General features: G+C 36.8%; 1 protein-coding gene across 1 annotated transcript in view; it reads left to right on the top strand.

Annotated features, from left to right (window-relative positions):
• Nucleotides 1-16732, top strand: part of LOC306849973 (kinesin-like protein KIF26B) — a 42476-nt gene extending 25744 nt beyond the window's left edge. The window contains exons 3-4 of the mRNA XM_079385371.1: nucleotides 4875-5492; nucleotides 16476-16732. Of these exons, the coding sequence (XP_079241497.1) occupies nucleotides 4875-5492; nucleotides 16476-16649 (792 nt within the window). The 3' untranslated portion in view covers nucleotides 16650-16732. The remainder of the gene's footprint in view (nucleotides 1-4874; nucleotides 5493-16475) is intronic.
• Nucleotides 16733-18326: the final 1594 nt, after the last annotated feature.

Raw genomic sequence — 18326 nt, 5'->3', positions numbered from 1 at the left:
AAATGTAATCTGAATTTTCAGCATCATTACTCCAGTCTCACATGATTCTTCAGAAATCATTCTAATATGCAGATGTACTTCTCAATAAACATTTCTTTATTATTATTATACGTAAAAAATATTTTTTTGGTGGAAATTATAATATATATCATAGCATATCAGTATCCTTGTTGAAAAAAAAAAATTTAATCTTACCAAAAGTGATACCAATCATTTGAAAGGTAGTGTATATCAGGTGTTTTTGGCTGTTAGTTTAAAGGCTGATAGGACATTGAAGATTACAGACACAATGTTGCCACTGAGTTTCATAGACCATCAGTGACAGCCCCCTCTCAGACTGTGTTTACATCAACCCTCAAACCAATGAACTGTGAAGGCAAATGAGATGACTCAAAACTTTAAAACACCACTAGACTGAATTCATAAAGGATATACATAAAATGTAATATGCCTTCATTTGCATTCATTTCGAGAACAGAAATCTGAAGATGTGATAATGTCAGGTTCATAATTCTTGTCATTTTATTGCTATATTAAAAGTTTTTACAGCGGGGTTTTATATATCTCTTTACTGAATAAATGTAAAAATACTGTCAACAGCCAGAAAAAAAAAGACGTTTTTCACCATATTTTTAGAATACAGTGTTGTTTAAAACAGGCGAATGATATATGAACAAACCATGTAAAAACCTTTAGAATATAGTTAGAAATAAAACTGGAAAGTTATGCTTCTGAATTGGATATTTCTAGCTCAATGCATGAGAAAAGAAAAAGCATTTTGAGAAAACGGTCTTTAGATATGCATTGCAATTGAAATCTACAGGTACAAATATAAAAAGTGCTATAAAAGAAGCTCAAAATTGACCAGTGCATGAAAAAACTGAATGGCTGCATCAATTAGATGCTTATAGTGTCTTGCCTTAAGTTGCACTCCTCAATGTACTGTCACAGAATTATGGACCCTTTTTCCACAGTAGTAGTTATTGTTGCATTTCAGGAACTTCATAGGTTTAGCACAGGACAGGAACCTTTATGCAGAATGCATGCAAAATGAGGCTTTCTGGGTAGAATTTGCGCATTACGTGGGGTTGCATTTCCTTTTTATGGACACTGACCAGACCTGCATGACAGAACCACCAGCATGGTCAGAGATAAGTGTCTTAGGTCTGGACTTACGGTACAGTGCTGCCCTGTTAGCTTTAGTTAGCTCTATATAAGAGCGGCGTTAACTGCAGAGGTCACCGCGTGCAATGTATGGGGCAGAGGGGACGCTGGCTGAGGACGGGAGGGATACACAAAGCAGCTTGTGTAAGATGAGAGTCGGCCTCTAGATTTACACTGACAGCAGGAATGTGTGGTTTTAATCAGAACAGACCTTCAGTCTCTCTCCTTCAGTGACTGTGCTCGTGCGCGGGGCTTTGATTAGCTGGACTGCTGCCCTGTGCCCAGCCGAGAGGGTCCTGCCAGACCCGACGGGGAGGTACAAGGTGTGGTAAGGACACCGTAAGCCCAGAGCAGATGGATTGCAGTGTGTTTCCGCCCCACTGCGGCCCCGCCATCTATAATGATGTGTCAGAGACCCACGAAGCACTGTCAGATATATTCAGTGCAACATGCCATAACAGCTAGGTTGAAAAGTGTTACAGTTATGTGATGTCGCCCAAGGAAGCAACAAATGAAATCCAAATTGACCGTATTTTTTCTTAATAGGCATATTTGTGCACATGTCATCTGCAAAGGAAAAAAACTAACTTATTTTGCAGTGTAGAAGTAAGCTATTTTCTGTGAATGTGTCAGACCTCTGATTCATTAGCTGCTATAGGTAGATAACTAGAAGAATAACAAAGTGCAGTAAACAATAAAACCAATGTGTTTATGATCATAATAATGAATGAAAATAATAAAACAAAACAAAAAAACAGTAATGCAATATCAAGTAGCATAACAAACCAAAATGGTCACTGACAAAAAAAATATAAAGCATAAAATATAAAGAAATATTTGTGACTTCTATAACCAGAATACAGAGCTTCAACAATGGAGAAAGATCATTTTTGCCCCCCACAAAATTATACAGTTACAGCATTTACCAGCAGGAGCTAACTAACAATGCTAACTAGTCAAACCTTGATCTCTTGTTCACCAAGCCCACTAGTTTTTCAACCACCTGGTGAATATGACACCCACTTTTCATAATCCAATAAATCTGAGATGAATAACATCATGTAAGTGCATACATTTTATTTTGATATATATCAGAATGTGGAAGAAAACTAGATTGTGATTTTCAACAACATCCTACTTGTTTCAGCTGTTCATTTGAAGTTATTTTAGTATCATTTAGATACTATGTTTTTTTATAATTACTTTTTGTAATTTGTCTTGTGGTTTTGCCATTATTTTTATATTTATGTATATATTTCCATTCATATTTTTGTTTTGTTTTGTTATTTTAATAGATCAAATTAAATTGATTGATGGTGATAAATGTTGCCTTGGCATCTGAAATAAAAAATAAGTATTTAAGTTTAAAATTAAGTAAAAAATTATATTTTAATTTTATTTCAGTTAAAGTTTATTTTATAAATTAACAAAAGTTGTTTTATTGTTTTAGTTAACTACAAGTTCTCATGGTGTTGCCGGATTTCAAGCACATGAATCTGTGCTTTAGACAAATGCAACACATTGTCATTAGCTGCAGTTCTAATTCAGCCTGCCTGCATGCATGCATAAATGAGTGCGGCCTCTAAACCCAAGGTTTAAGGTTAATTGTTATACTAGCTGGTTTAACATCCACACCTCTCCATGACTACTGCAGTTGGAGACTGATGCACCACTATAGTGTCTAACAAGCACTGTCTAGATGCTAAAAAGGTCAAGTATCTGTCAAGGCATTGGGGATGCTAATTAGAATCCATCTAGCCATTATTATGAGCTCCATAATATGAAATTCCAACTGTGAATTGTGATAAACTTGGGCCATAAGAAAAAGATCACTTAATTCTCATTTGTGGTGGAACTATTTTGTGTAATGTAGCTTTTAAGTCAATGTCTTAATCAAAAACAATACACAGATGGGATGCAACAGAATGAAAGATTAAGTATATTTATTTCTGAGTGTCCACTAAGTCATTGCAAGTGTGCATCTCTTCCCTTGCGTGATGAAAGGATGATGTCATTCCCCGTATCTCAATTAATCTAATTAAAATCGTTCCTGCGTCTTCACACTGCCCTGTGAGCATGTGCCAAAACATAATTATGATCTTCATCTCACGGAATGCTCAAGCACATGGTGTGATGATGCACCAAAGCCAGATAATTGACAGCTTTATGCTAATGAAGACTTGGAAGACAGAAAAAATAAAGAGCAGACCAAATCCAGACTGACAAAGTGTGAGAACAAAGGCATTGTCAGCATTATAATTGCATTCTGCATAAAGTTACTATACTAAAATAATGTGCACATCGTTTATGCTTGGTGAATATACCATCATCCTTAGATTTCAATTAGCCATTAATTGGTGTAGTGGTTTAGGCTCACTGCTGGTAACCACAAGGTTGGTGGTTTGATCCCTGCAGGAAGTGAGCCATGAACCAATCAGAACTTGAGCAAGGCACTTAACCCCAGGATGCTCCAGGGGGAATGTGCCTGTAATAAGTTCATGGCGCTGCTCTGTGGTGACATCATGTGAACGTCTTGGAAATAAATTCCATGGTTGTGTGGCGATAAATTAATGATTGTTGTGTCTAATTACTTACCTGTGAAGATAGACTCATTTATTCTCTTTAAGACTGCTTAGGGAAAGACAATGGAGGAACCAAGGGTGTATGTTTGCCCAGAGGAAAGTCCAGTTGCTCAAAGGTTGCTCATTCATTGCTTAGAAGACTTAATTGAGTTCTCAGTTGTTTCATCAATCAAGACATTCTCCTACAACTAAATAAAATGAAGAATAAAAATAGAAATAAAATGAAACAATTTGGTCATACAGTTTGAGTACAGATCAATAGATAAAACAATGTGCATAGCAGCTTAAACTATTTTGTGTAACTTTTATATCAACTCATTTGTTACTTTTTAATTTGTTTTAAAGGGATAGTTCAACAAGAAATGAAAATGCTGTCATCATTTACTGACTTTTCATTCTAAACCATTCTAAAGATATCAATGGGGTCCAATGTTGTTTTGTTCCAAATGAGATATCTTCTTTTGATTTTCTGCAGAAGAAAGTAAGTCATAAATGTTTGGAACTACATGAGGGTGGGATTTTAACAATTTGGGTGAGCTTTTGAGAATTTAATTATCCCATGAAGATGAAACATCTAAGGCAACACTTGATGAAAAATGTGTCTTTATATTAAATTAGTAGCAAAAGACTCAAAAATGACAAAAATGACAAAAGCAAAAATGACGGCACATGTCTCTTTCACTACATTTTAGCTAGAAACATCTGAGAATCTGTAGACAAAAGTAGCAAATGTCTCCATTTCATCTCATTGCTGCCTAATGAGAAACAACAGAGAACATAAAGAGATATGTTTTTGAATTTACTTTCATGAGTGGTTTTTAATGTTGGTAGGGATATTTTAAAATCAATCAATCTGTGGCTGTGCATCTATGGTTCAATGAAGAACCTATAACATCCATAGAACCTTTCCATTGCACAAAAGGTTCTTTTTGGTATTCTTTAGATTATTAACATGTTCTTCACTCTTAAAACAATGGTTCTAAGAATTGTTCACTGAAAGATTCTTTAGGGAACCAAAAATGGTTCGTCATGGCACTGCTGTGAAAACCCCCTTTTGGAACCTATATTTTTAAGAGTGCATATGACATAATCCTCCATTTTCTCTCTTTGTTCTCTCTCTGTCCATAGGATCCCTCCTTCTCCCTGCTGCTCCATGATAAACTGCAGGTGCCCAACAGTACGCGTAAGGCATGGAACGAGCGTGACGGTCGCTGTGACGTATGTGCCACCCACCTGAGTCAGCTGAAGCAGGAGGCCGTTCACATGGTGCTGAGTCTGGAGCAGTGTGATGTATCTCCTGGCTCTCCTCCATCCCTGGCCTCCCTGGTGGGATCCCGCAGCATCCTCCAGGGTCCCACGCCACCTCGAGACTGGGCATTCCTCCCTACAGGCTACCACTCCTCGGCTTCCTCCACCTCTGCTACCATTTCTGCCACCACATCCAGTTCTACCCCAACAACCACCAATGCGAACAACGGCGGCAGCTCCCACCACCCAGCCTACCCCAAACACGGATCCAAACCCAACAGTCTGGGGGTGAGCAATGGTGTGGAGAAGAAGAACAACTCGCCTGGCCATGCAGGAAAGTCCACAGGACCACAACAGCCTCATCTACCCAGCAGCCCAAGCAACTCTAATGGAACTGTGTTGAGTTCTGTCGCACTCCAGGCTCACCAGTACCTGGATGGCACCTGGACATCTGGACACGTGTCAAGAGCCAATGGCGTCACACTCTATCCTTATCAGGTAGGCATATGTGAAGGCTTATCCATATACTGTATCTAGCAATCTATTATGTATTTTCATGCTTTTTAGAGAATTGCATTATCTATCTATCTATCTATCTATCTATCTATCTATCTATCTATCTATCTATCTATCTATCTATCTATCTATCTATCTATCTATCTATCTGTCTGTCTGTCTGTCTGTCTGTCTGTCTGTCTGTCTGTCTGTCTGTCTGTCTGTCTGTCTGTCTGTCTGTCTGTCTGTCTGTCTGTCTGTCTGTCTGTCTGACTGACTGACTGTCTGTCTATCATTTATTCATTCTGTTTATAGTTCTGTCAGTCTGTCTATGTTCCTGTCTGTCATTTATTTGTTCTATCCATCGTACGTTCTGTCATTGTATTTGTCTGTCTAATGTTCATTTGTTCAGTCTATTGTTCTGTCTGTCTATCTTTTTTCTATTGTTCTGTATCTGTCTGTCTGTCTGTCTGTCTCTTTCTGTTTAGCATTTGTTTGTTCTGTCTTTCATTGTATCTGTCTGTGCGTCCATCTGTCTGTCTACTTGTCTGTCTGTCATTATTTTAGAATTGCATTGTTACCGTAGCAATGCATCCCAGAAAGTGGCAATGTAAAGTGTTCTAAATCAGTCATTTATGAGGTTCAGTTAGGATACTGCATAAAAGTAGACTTTAAAACAGCTCATTAGTTTTTCTGGAACAAAACCTTAATTTTTTTATTCATGGTTGGAGGGTTGGAGCGTCCCTCTGGGGAGAAGTGGCGCCTGATATAATGAGGTGTTGTTTGCACATTGTGGTTAATGTTGTAATCTGATGATACAGTCCTTTGGGAGACCCTCTGGGCCTAATGTGCATTGGTAATGTATTGGGCGGAAGGACTTACATTTTATATAGACTGCATGGGGTTGAGGGACCCCTTTGAGAGAATCAATTAGATTAATTTGTTTGGGAAAAAGCCTAGTTCTTTTGGTCTACTGTGTTTGCAGAGACGGAGAACCCTTGGAAGGCTAGTTCATTTAGTTTCTCCCCTCTCTGTAATGGGATGGTGTCTAGATTATATCACTGGAGAGCAAACAATTCATTTCTGGCAGGCAGGTGAGTGACAATCAGTCCACTTGAGACCTAGTTATTTCACTCTGAGATCCAAGGTTAGTGCATTTCTACCCTCAGGAGTCAACATGTCATATTTGAACAAGCATTTGAATAAGGTCCAAATGAGAGATTTTGTTTTAAGAGGGATAATTCAGTCTTGGCGTATGTTGTCAGTCTTCAGTCTTAATAGGAAAAGAACTTGCAGCAAACTGAATTGAGGCACTCAGGAGTCTTTTTAGTACAGCCTAAGTGAATTAAGTCAAAGCAGGTTGATTAGATCTCATCAGAGAGATGTCTTCTCTGGAGTTGCAGTGGCTTATCAGGGAACGCCAGCTGGTTTAGACTCTATTAAGTACGAAGGAATGTTGAATAGTAGAGAATCAGCTGCTCTGTGGAGATTCGAATCTTATAAAATAAATTCAACCATACACAGAGGTGCATATAGTATTGTTACCTTAAACATTTAATGATTTGTCTGGATGATCAATGTTTCTTGAGCTGCGTTCCAAATTACAGAGTCCCTATGTAGTGTTCACTAATACTCAGTTTGAGTATATCTGTATAAGTTCACTTCACTTGACAAAATTTGTTCACTTTGTCTATGCGGTTTGCATATGATTAATATATTTGTGTAAATATAATATATTGTAGTGCATAAACAGTATTATATCTAAAATATAAAAATGCATATATCATATAATTGGTAACTCAAAATAGTGCATATACTGTGGAAATAGCACATTAATGTGGTATGTTAAGTTATATAATTCCTTCCAATACCTTTTAGTACAGAATAACTTACATACTTAAATACAACATTTGGATGCATCTGCGTATTAAATCCTGTTGCAATGAGCTTGCTTTGTATTAAAGATGCATGCAATGTTTCTCCTCATAAAGCAGCAACCTTCTTTTAGAGGCTGCAGTTGCATTTGAATCATGAGCATAGCTATGGGCCATTTACTATTTTTTATTTTTTCAGGCACAATCATGAGGCACAAGAGGAATATGCACTTAAATGTTTCCCCTGTGAGCATCCAATAGAGTCTCAAAACCATTTTGAATCAACCGTGAATACAGGCTGTTTATAGATAGACATAAACAGGAATCTCTTAAGGAATGTTCAGGTGGCTGTGTTTGGAAATCGACGCTTTGATCTGGCTTCATTTAAGTGGCTGAGTGGGTAAATGTTCCTTGATTCAATTTTAAAAATCAAGTCTTTAAAATCCCATGTAGATTTAGAGGAATGTTTTGCAAATGTGTCCGTTCACTGAACTTAGGTCTTGAAACAAAGACGCTTTTGTATGAGAATGATCTAACTAACTTGTGACAGTTGCAGGTCATGAGTTTGACCTGTGTATGATCTCTTAAGAGCTGTGGCATTCATTTGACAATGAGAAGAATTCTAGGTTAAGTAGTGTATTTACAGTAGATGTTTGTAAATATGTTTTAATATTGAAATGACACCTAATGCATTATTGTATTTCTTTTGAGAGAGAGATACTGTATCTGTCATGCATATTTAATGTGGAGTATGTTGTAGTACGGGTCTGCTTCAGGCAGTTGTGCATAATTTTTAAGTCTCTTTCTCAACGAGACCTTCCGCACATGCAAACATCTGCAGAATTTGTTGCAAACATTTGCTTTGCTCAGAATGCACAGATTCAAGGTGAAGCAGTAACTGCACATTTTAATTAGGGAAACCAGAAAGGAATGAAAATAATAACACATAATATCATACCATAGGACATTTCCAGTGATTGCATTTATACCAAGAACATAGTACTAAGCATATTTTGACCAGATATTATTTGGTACCAAAACATAAACACATATTTGTTGTCATACATAGCCTCAACTCACTTATTCTTCATATATAATCTGGACCAAGTGTGGTTTTACTTTTTATTTCTTGTCAACCTGGAGGGAATATTTTGGATGCTTTGATGGTGGTTTAAATGAACAATAGTCTTTTATATTGAATCAACAGACAGGTGGATTGTGTTAGTTAGTCCATGTGTTTTTGAGAGAGAATGAGAAATCCAGAACAGGTTGATTTTAATCTGGCTGTCAGACAAAAAACTACTCTGAAATGTTGACATTGTGAGTTAATCAATTGTTTATTTCAAAGCATTTGAAAGTGTTAAAGCAATAGGCCATTACATAATATAGAAAATGTGGTCTCGGGTTCGTCTGCATTTGACAACGTCCTTGAATGTGACTCGTAGAGTCGGAATATATCCATTTTATAATAACACATATTCAAGTGCTTTGAAAGGAAGTTCACGGTAATTGAACACAGGCACATCTAAGAATTCAAAGGAATATTTCAAGCCAAAAAAAAAAAATAAATCTACCATTATTTACTAACTGGGTTTGACATTATGATATTTTGCTTAGAGATGCTGGAGAACAATGGACGATTGATGTTACTGACGTCAAACTTGCTCCATAACGCCATATTTGATTTGCTAGCTGCTCTCGAGTTACATTAGCAGTGAAAAATGACTTTCTGAATTATGTTATGCTTTCATTATTTTAAGATTTTTTGGAGCTTGTTGTTATATGATCTGTAAAGTTTCTTTCAAAATCTTTCTTTTGTGGCATACATTTAATTTTTAGGTAAACATATAATAATTTTATATAATACTAATAATTGTATAAATATTATAACCTTTTAATATATTGTATTTTTTATCTTTGTATGCTTTATAAATGTACACATGCATTTTATTTACTTATTTTTGTATTTTTATTTTTTTATATTATTATTATTATTTAATGACAGAATAAATAGTGAGCAAATAATGACCGAATTTTCATTTGGGGGTGAACTATTCCTTAAAAGGCTAACATTTTGGCTGAGAATTTGGTCTTGAGTGTTTTTGATTTGGTCCCACAAGATTCTCATGGTCAGAGTTTTGGTGGGTCTAATCTTGATTGGGCCAGTTGTTAAACAGCATGGTGGAACAAGGAAGTCATTTAGGCTGTAGATGGGGCACACCCTTCACCTCACTCTAATCACGTCTTCCTTTAGACACACGTCTCTCAACTCTCCCTTGTTCTGTCTGTTCTTCTCCTCCTTGAGCTGAGCTCTGTATCTCCCTCTCCATCTCAATGAGTCTTTTGTGACTCCTCTGCTTTTCACTTCTGTTTACTTTGGCTAAGATGTGTTTTATTTTCTGTATCTCTCTCCCCCTCTCGCTCTCTTTCATTGCCCAAGGGGCTGGTTTTTGTGCACAGGAAGCCGTTAAGCTTGTGTTGGAGAGTCACTCCGATAGTGACAATTACCCTGGATGCAGGACCTGGTTATAAAAACAGTTTGTGTGCCACACACAGAGCTCTGACATTCCATGTGGACTTTGTCTTATCCCTTATAAAATCTCCTCAAGGAGGGCTCTTTTCTAAAACCCACATCCCTTTCTTTGGAGGAGGAATGTGGCTCCCACCTAACGGACACTTCCAACTTGTGTCCATGTATACATCACAGGCCCATTTAAAGGCATGACGAGGCAACTTCAGTCTTTAATATGTTTTAATATAAACTGTTGAATCTATGTTTAATATTTAGAGAAAAAGTTCCTTGTAAAATTAGTTCCTTGGTTGGAGTTTATACTATGTGCAGAGAGCATTTGTAAGGCGTAGGGGGGTCTATTTTGCTCTGTCAAGAGCTATTAAATTGATTCATTCAAAGAGTCTCTCTACTTCATAGACTGTACACAATCTGAATACAAATATACCTTATTTTACATTCATCAGGTCAAGCTAGCTGGCTACTCGCCTACTCCTTCATGTCACAATCAATGTAAATCTCACCAAAATAAGAACAGGAGAACTGCATCCACTGACAACAATATGTGTCTTGCAACAGCCATTCGTAATTGGATTGAGAATGTCTATTAAATAGCAATTAAATTCCCAAATTTGAATTTGATTTAAATTGAGGTAGCAAACATGATGCAGAATTGCAATTTGAATTTCTATAAGAATGTAGAATGAAAATGTCAAAGAAATTCATATGACAAATTTTTTACTAGAATAATGTAAATGTTGACTTGACAAAACTTAATAAAAAATAAATAAATAAAAAGTGATAGAATGATTGATAGATCGACAGATGAATAGACAAATAGAAAGATGATGGATGGATGGACAAATAGAGAGATAGACTGATGGAAAGACGATGGAATAGATGAATATAAAGGTGGATTGGATAGATTTATGGATGGATGAATGGATGGACGAATAGAAAGATGGATGGATAGATGAACAGAAATACAAATGGATGAATGGCAGATAGACAGATTGATTGGTGGATGAATGGATGGACGAGTAGAAAGACAGTGGACGGATGGATAGACAAATAGAAAGATGGATGGATGGCAAATTAGATTGAATGTTGTATAGATGAATGGATGGATGGATGGACAAATAGAAATATGGATTATTGGATGGATGGGCAGATAGATTGATGGATAGATGGATGAATAGACAAATGGAAAGATGGATGAATGAATGGATAGACAGACAGACAGACAGACAGAAGACAGATTGATAGATAGATAGATAGATAGATAGATAGATAGATAGATAGATAGATAGATAGATAGATAGATAGATAGATAGATAGATAGATAGATAGATAGATAGATAGATAGACAGACAGTGAAAAATATGCATAATACCCCTTAAGCATATCCTATGGTTTTATTTCATTCTGTAGCCCATCTCCAGTGTTATATTCCTATCCAGGACTGTAAGTCCCGTTTTCCATACCATCTGAATTGAGAAGTGAATGTAAACTGTCACACATAGATATAGAGAGTGCTCAGGGGATGGTGAAGAATAGTTAACCTATCCAGGAGAGGAGTATCCAGGCAGTGCAGTGTGTTCCGGCTTTAACTATGATAAATGAGGAAGTCTCTTCTTGTGGGTGTAAAAGGGGCCGCTGGGGAACGGGGTGGAAGGAAACCTCCACTCAAGGGCTTCTTTTAGATCTTTCCATTCCTCTCTTGGGTATTTCTGCTGCATCAGGAAATTTCCATTCACAGAAATGTTTTCTACCTTCCTCATCTATCACACCTGCACTTGGCCCCGGTCTCATGTAAACCCAGAGCTGGTGTAGTCACATGCGGGGCTGGCCTGCTGTTGAAACCCATGAAATGAGACATCCATAAAATTACAAGCGCTGGATATTGATTTCACACACGCACAGGATGTACTTGACAATTCGTCATCTGTGGTGAAGTTGCTATAATTGTGCTCAGGGCATTCTAATATGTTTGAATGAATCACTAGAGTGATATTTTTTTCCTGCAATATTGAGATTCCTCTCTTTAGTATTTGCAATTTTATAACATACTAAGACATTGTATATCGTGTTTATCTTCTCAAGATTTAAAGTTCATGAAATACAGGATACTCTCTTGTTAATATGGATTTCGTTTGTTTTTTTAATAAGACTTGATTTAGACATTTCATTGCATGGATATGTACAATCTGCTGTATAATTCTGTAATAATACGGCTGTGTCAACAATTAGATGCCAAATAGATTAGATTATTAGTTATTTTTCAGAGTGAATTATATATATTTTTAATTTTATTTAATTATTTATTTAATTTTTATTATTTTATAATTAAATAACATTGTTAACATGGATTGTACCTAAACTAATCAATTTAGTTTAGGGGGGGGGAAGTCGTGGCCTAATGGTTAGAGAGTCGGACTAGTAATCGAAAGGTTGCGAGTTCGAGCCCCCGGCCGGCAGGGATTGTAGGTGGGGGGAGGGAATGTCCAGCGCTCTCTCCACCCTCATTACCACGACTGAGGTGCCCTTGAGCAAGGCACCGAACCCCCAATTGCTCCCCGGGCGCTGCAGCATGGCTGCCCACTGCTCCGGGTGTGTGTTCACGGTGTGTGTGTGTGTGTGTGTGGATTTGTTCACTACTCACTGCTGTGTGTGTGCACTTGGATGGGTTAAACGCAGAGCACCAATTTCGAGTATGGGTCACCATACTTGACAATACGTCACGACTTCACTTTACTTTACTTTACTTTACTTTACTTTAATTTAATTTAATTTAATTTAATTTAATTTAATTTTATTTTATTATTTAGTAACAGTTTCTTAACATGCATTGTTCCATTTATTTATTTTTATAATTTAATAACTCTTATTAGGGATGGTTTTTAAACTGACCCATTTTCTTTTATTTTATTTTATATTTAAAAACATGGTATAGCGTAAATATATACCTTTTGTTCATATAAAAATGAAAAGTGAAGAAAAGTGTCTTACAGTGCATTATTTGTAACTGGAGAACTTGGACAGAAGACTTACAATGTAGCCAGCTATCTGTTGATCTTTGAATAACCTTTATCTGACTGATATCAGAAATGTTAAGAAATGTTAATTTAGTTTTGCAAAGCCATATGGACAAGCAAAGCAGCATGAAGGTCAAAGTCAATGTCAAACAGTTGAACGTGGATGGATAGATAGATGAGGGCATTACATTTGGGCAAACAAAGGGCTACTATCAGACAGAGGAGAGAGAGAAGTAAATGATGGAGGAGAACGGATGGAGAGATGATGGGAGGATGGGCAGAGAGGTGCAATCTGTGCTGTTGGCACTGTTGGTATTTAATGCTCCTTCTTCTCATTCCTGCACAACAGATGGCAAATCAGAGGATAGAATTGCCATGAGGATAGAATTGCCTCATGGAAAACAAACATTCATTGACGATTCAGAAGTATTTTTATAAAATCCATATTGTATATTATTGCATTCTTTAGTTTTATGGAGATACTTTTTTTCAAAAAATTAAACAGACTATTTTGCTACTGTACCTTTAAAGGAATAGTTCACCCCAAAATTTTCTGAAATTTACTCACTCTCAGGCCATCCAAGATGTAGGTGAGTTTGTTTCTTCATCAGAACAGATTTGGGGAATTGTAGCATTACATAACTTGCTCATCAATGGATCCTCTGCAGTGAATGGGTGCCGTCAGAATGAGAGTCCAAATAGCTGATAAAAACATCACAAGTATAATCCACAAGTAATCCACATAACTCCAGTCCATCAAATAACTTCACGTAAAGTGAAAAGGTGTGTGCCTTTAAAAAACAAATCCAAAAAAAAAGTTTTTTTTTTTTTTTTTTTACTAACCTTTGCTTCTGGCTACCTTTGTACTCTCATTCTGACAGTTCACTGCAGAGGATCCATTGGTGAACAAATTATGTAATGCTATTTTTTTTTTCCCAAATCTGTTCTGATGTAGAAATAAACTCACCTACATCTTGGACAGCTTGAGGATGAATACATTTTCAGCCCATTTTCATTATTGGGTGAACTGTTTCTTTAAGACTTGTAAATTATCTGTCATGATTGACTGTTTCTGAATACTTAATAGGCTTATATATGTTAATTTGCTTTTTTTTTGCAGCTTAGTTTCCATAATTGTTCTGGCTTGCCTTAGGGAGGGAGATTTGCATGATCAGAATTAGATAATGACTATTATGTCATAAGATCATCGTTTGACAAGTGTGTACCGAATGAGCAGGATTTAGCTTTGTGTACTAGCTTAATCCATTCATTAATAAGGGATAAAATCTTTTTAATATTTCTCATATTGCCCTCTGTAAGCCTTCTAGATTGACCCGTTCTTCAGTATGTAGTAGGATAATATTGTTTATGATGACCACTGTTATATAAATCTATATTACTGATTTTTTGTTGGCAAAGGATCAATATTGTGTTCATTATTAGCTGCACATTATCAGGTTTATTAATGGTTTGTGGTTATTCCCGTGACATTTCGTTCCATACGTTTTACTCCAACAGCTACTGCAGTTGTCAAATGCAAACACACCTACTGTAAATCCAGTGCTCGGTCACATGGATGTCTGCCCAGACCAATGCAGCGTTAAGGAACTGTAAAGAGTGCAGAGGCTGCTAAATATACCTGTCAGTCATGTGCTATCACAAAGTATTTTAAAACGGCTGTGCATTTTGCCAGCAGCAAGACTGAAATAACACATGTGAGGCTGTGAAGACACCATGAGCCTTTGGCTGTGAACAGCTCAGTTTAGACTCTCTTGTTCTCTGTGAAAGTCACTGTTGGTACTGGTTGGCCTGTTTGCAAAAGTGTCTTTAATTTGATGAAAGAGGCTATGCAGAAATTTTATTTTATTTTATTTTATTATTTTACACGTAAAGCAGATTATAACAGAAATCATAATTTCTTTAACTTCTGCCACTTTCCCCAGGGATACATTTTTCTTAGTTTTAACACATTATTTTATTTATTTTATTTCATTTTTGTAAAATTATTTTCATAAATGATCATTTTAATAAATATCACAAAAGAATTTCTTAAAAAATTGTTACAATACTTTCATTTTTTTATATTAATCATTATTTGAAAAGTGATATAATAATAATTATTATTATTATTATTAGTCACGGTGCACACACGAGGAGGATACAGGAACATGCAGACGTGGAGTAAACTCAAAATAATAATATCCAGGCAAGGCAAGACAGACACAGACACAGACACAGACACAGACACAGACACAGACACAGACACAGACACAGACACAGACACAGACACAGACACAGACACAGACACAGACACAGACACAGACACAGACACAGACACAGACACAGACACAGACACAGACACAGAGAGGAACACTGGGGAGTAACGAGTAGACCAGACGACATGAAACTGAACAGGCAGGAACTTAAATACACAGGTTAATTACACAAACACAGCTGGAACAGAATTAACTAATAATCACACTAAACAAGGACAGGAAACAAACCAAATAAGGAAACATGAGGCGGGAACACATGACACACACGACAGAGGACTGACATTATTATTATTATTATTATTATTTTACATACAATCTAATAATAATAATGTCATTTATAATAAATATAGCTCTAGTATGTGTATAATAGTATTTTTAAGTACAACAGTGTCTTGAAAAGCATGGTTTTGTAAAGACAAATCTATTTATTAATTGTGAAAATATGATGTAATTTCATGTAGTTATGCATTTAGCAGTAAAATTATCCTTAGAAAAAAAATATAAATAATACTAAAAATTTCATTTTCATCACACAGTGTCATTAAACACTATATTTGGTGGAAATTACGCTTTTGTGGAAATGTGTTAAGAAAAAAATACATAAAATACATAAAAATGATCTTGTGATGCATGTATGTCCAATGCTGGGCATTTTTAGTGATCTGGATTCTCTCACTGTCCATCCAAGCTTATCTGGGTGAGACTTTCCTACATTTGTGAAGCATTCTGGGTAAACACACAGAGGGCTGCTGGTTCACTGTACAGCAGAGCTCATCCTCCTCAGGGACTCGTGTGTCCTTATTTGGGGCGAAACGACAGACCCCGGCCCACAGCAACAGCAGTGCCCTCGCCATCTATTTACAGCTGGGGCAAGGGAGGGTGTCCGGATTATTTCCAAATCTCCCTGAGTGGGTCTGGCTGAATGCTTGTTTAAGAAAGCCAGCCGTGCCATGGGCCCTATACAGCGTAATTATCAGGACTGTTTCTCATGACTCACGTCTAAGCTGAGTTGTTTATCTGAAGGCCTGGCAGAATCTGTGCTAAACTTATTCACTGCCACTGCGTGACCCCAGACACTTTCCAGAGACGCTGATGTAGTTCAGACACAAATAGAATGAGTTTTCACCCCTTTTGCCATGCATATCAGGGAAACAAGAGCCACGGGGGACATAAAAAACTGAGAACATTAACTGAGCTATATTGCATTTGTTTATCTGTAAATAGAGCCATTTGCTCTTATTTAGTTGGCTGTTTTGCAGATTGTTTTAATACCCATGTTTACTTGCATACAGATTTCTCAGATGGTGTCAGAAGGCAACCGGGAGGGTCTAAACGAAGCCGCGCTCAACCGCTACAACGCCGACCGGCCCATTGCATACAGTAGCCCTGCTGCTCCACCTCCTGCCCCGGTCACCACAGCACCCTCCAGTGGCACCTCCGCTGCTGCATCCTTCTTTGCCAGGTAAGACTCTGGGTTTGATGTCACACGACCTCAGTGGGCTGTGGTTTGCTACAATTCTGTGCTATACTTTTAAAAACATTAAGATTCAAAAAAACAAAAGATTCTTTTTTTGCCATCTAAGGTTCCATGAGGAACCACATCCATAGAAACTTTCCATTTCACAAATGGTTCTTTAAAGTGGAAAAGGTTTTCACATAAAGGTTCTTCAGGGAACCAAAAAATGATTCTTCGAAAATCTCCAGGAGTGTTGAATACAATCTGGACATTAGCACTGTCATGTGATTTACAGTGCTATGTTGCTGTTATGACTTCATTGGATAGTAACGTGCCCATTGGATGCGTACTTGAGAATCTCAGCTTAACTAGTACCTCATGGTTATTTTTAGCATACTATTTCATGCATACTGCATATTTGGCAACATAAGCACAATGGAAAAATCTGCCCCACCTCCATTTTTTGTAAAAATAAAAAAACATAGCCTACCTATATACATACAATTCACTGCAGTTTCCAGCTGAAATGAACATTAGTGGAAATAAAACATCAACAACTTTTTTTTTTTTTTTTATTCCTTGTCACATGAATTCTGAATACAGGGGAATATTATCAATAATGAAGACTTATGCTGTGCATTTTTAATAGCTCAATAGCCTGAGTCATGATAAAAGATTTCAAAGATTTGTAGAAACTAAAATGGCATGGTTTCTTCAGCAAATGCATTTTAGGTCATGTTTGCTGTTGTTAACTGCTGTTATTTGATAGGCTTAGGGTAGGGTTTAGTTTAGGTGGTACATTATTAGAACATTTTAATGCCAAATACTAGACATACATTTTGTCATAAAATGTTGCAAGATTCATCTGTTTTTGGTAAAACTGAACCCGTTTTTAGCACCACTCACTGGATATTTCACTTCGAAAAAATATTTAAAATGCAATATCATTTTGTAGAAATGTTGGCACTGGCACATTTTTCCAACAAACCTGGTATTTGAACATGCTACTCATCTGATGTACAGTATAGTTTTTGACACTATGTAATAAGGAAGTACATATATTTAAACGTACTGTAGCATTGGACAATTTAGGCAGTTAAGTCACATTAGATCAAATGAAAATCCATTGTAGCATGAATACTAATTTGTTCAGCTAAAAAATGTGCCAGCTTTCTGTGACAACTGGTCATATAATGTTATCCAATGAAAAAGCACAATACCAATCTCACACAAGCAGCCAATGATTTTTAGTCACCATATCCAACCAAACAATCTGATCACCTGTGAGATTTATTCTGTTAGCATAGTAGTTTTCTTGCAGGAGTCACTGAATATGATTCAAAAAACATGAGACAAGAGATTTATTGAATTTTATCTACTTTAATGCATCCTTCCTACTATACGAGAGTGCAGTCTTAAGAAATGACTGCTTCCCTTGAGTCTTTTGCACCATGGTCTGAATATCTGATGAGCTTGACGTGCGTCTGTAGCCAGCATAAAACTCTGTCTCTTCAGTTCACAGTCATACAGGGGGTGTAGAGGGATTTGGGGTCAAACACTGAGAGTGTTTGCATGTCCTCTCGAGTTCGATCCTTCACTCACACTCATCGTCACAGCTGTCTGTTGTCAACAGGACATTTCTCACGCATGCAAACATACTTACACAAATGCACAGGCACTGGCAGGT

The sequence above is a fragment of the Barbus barbus genome (genome assembly GCF_936440315.1).
Source record: "Barbus barbus genome assembly, chromosome: 30".
NCBI classification, from domain to species: domain Eukaryota; kingdom Metazoa; phylum Chordata; class Actinopteri; order Cypriniformes; family Cyprinidae; genus Barbus; species Barbus barbus.
This window is presented reverse-complemented; position numbering and strand designations above follow the sequence as displayed.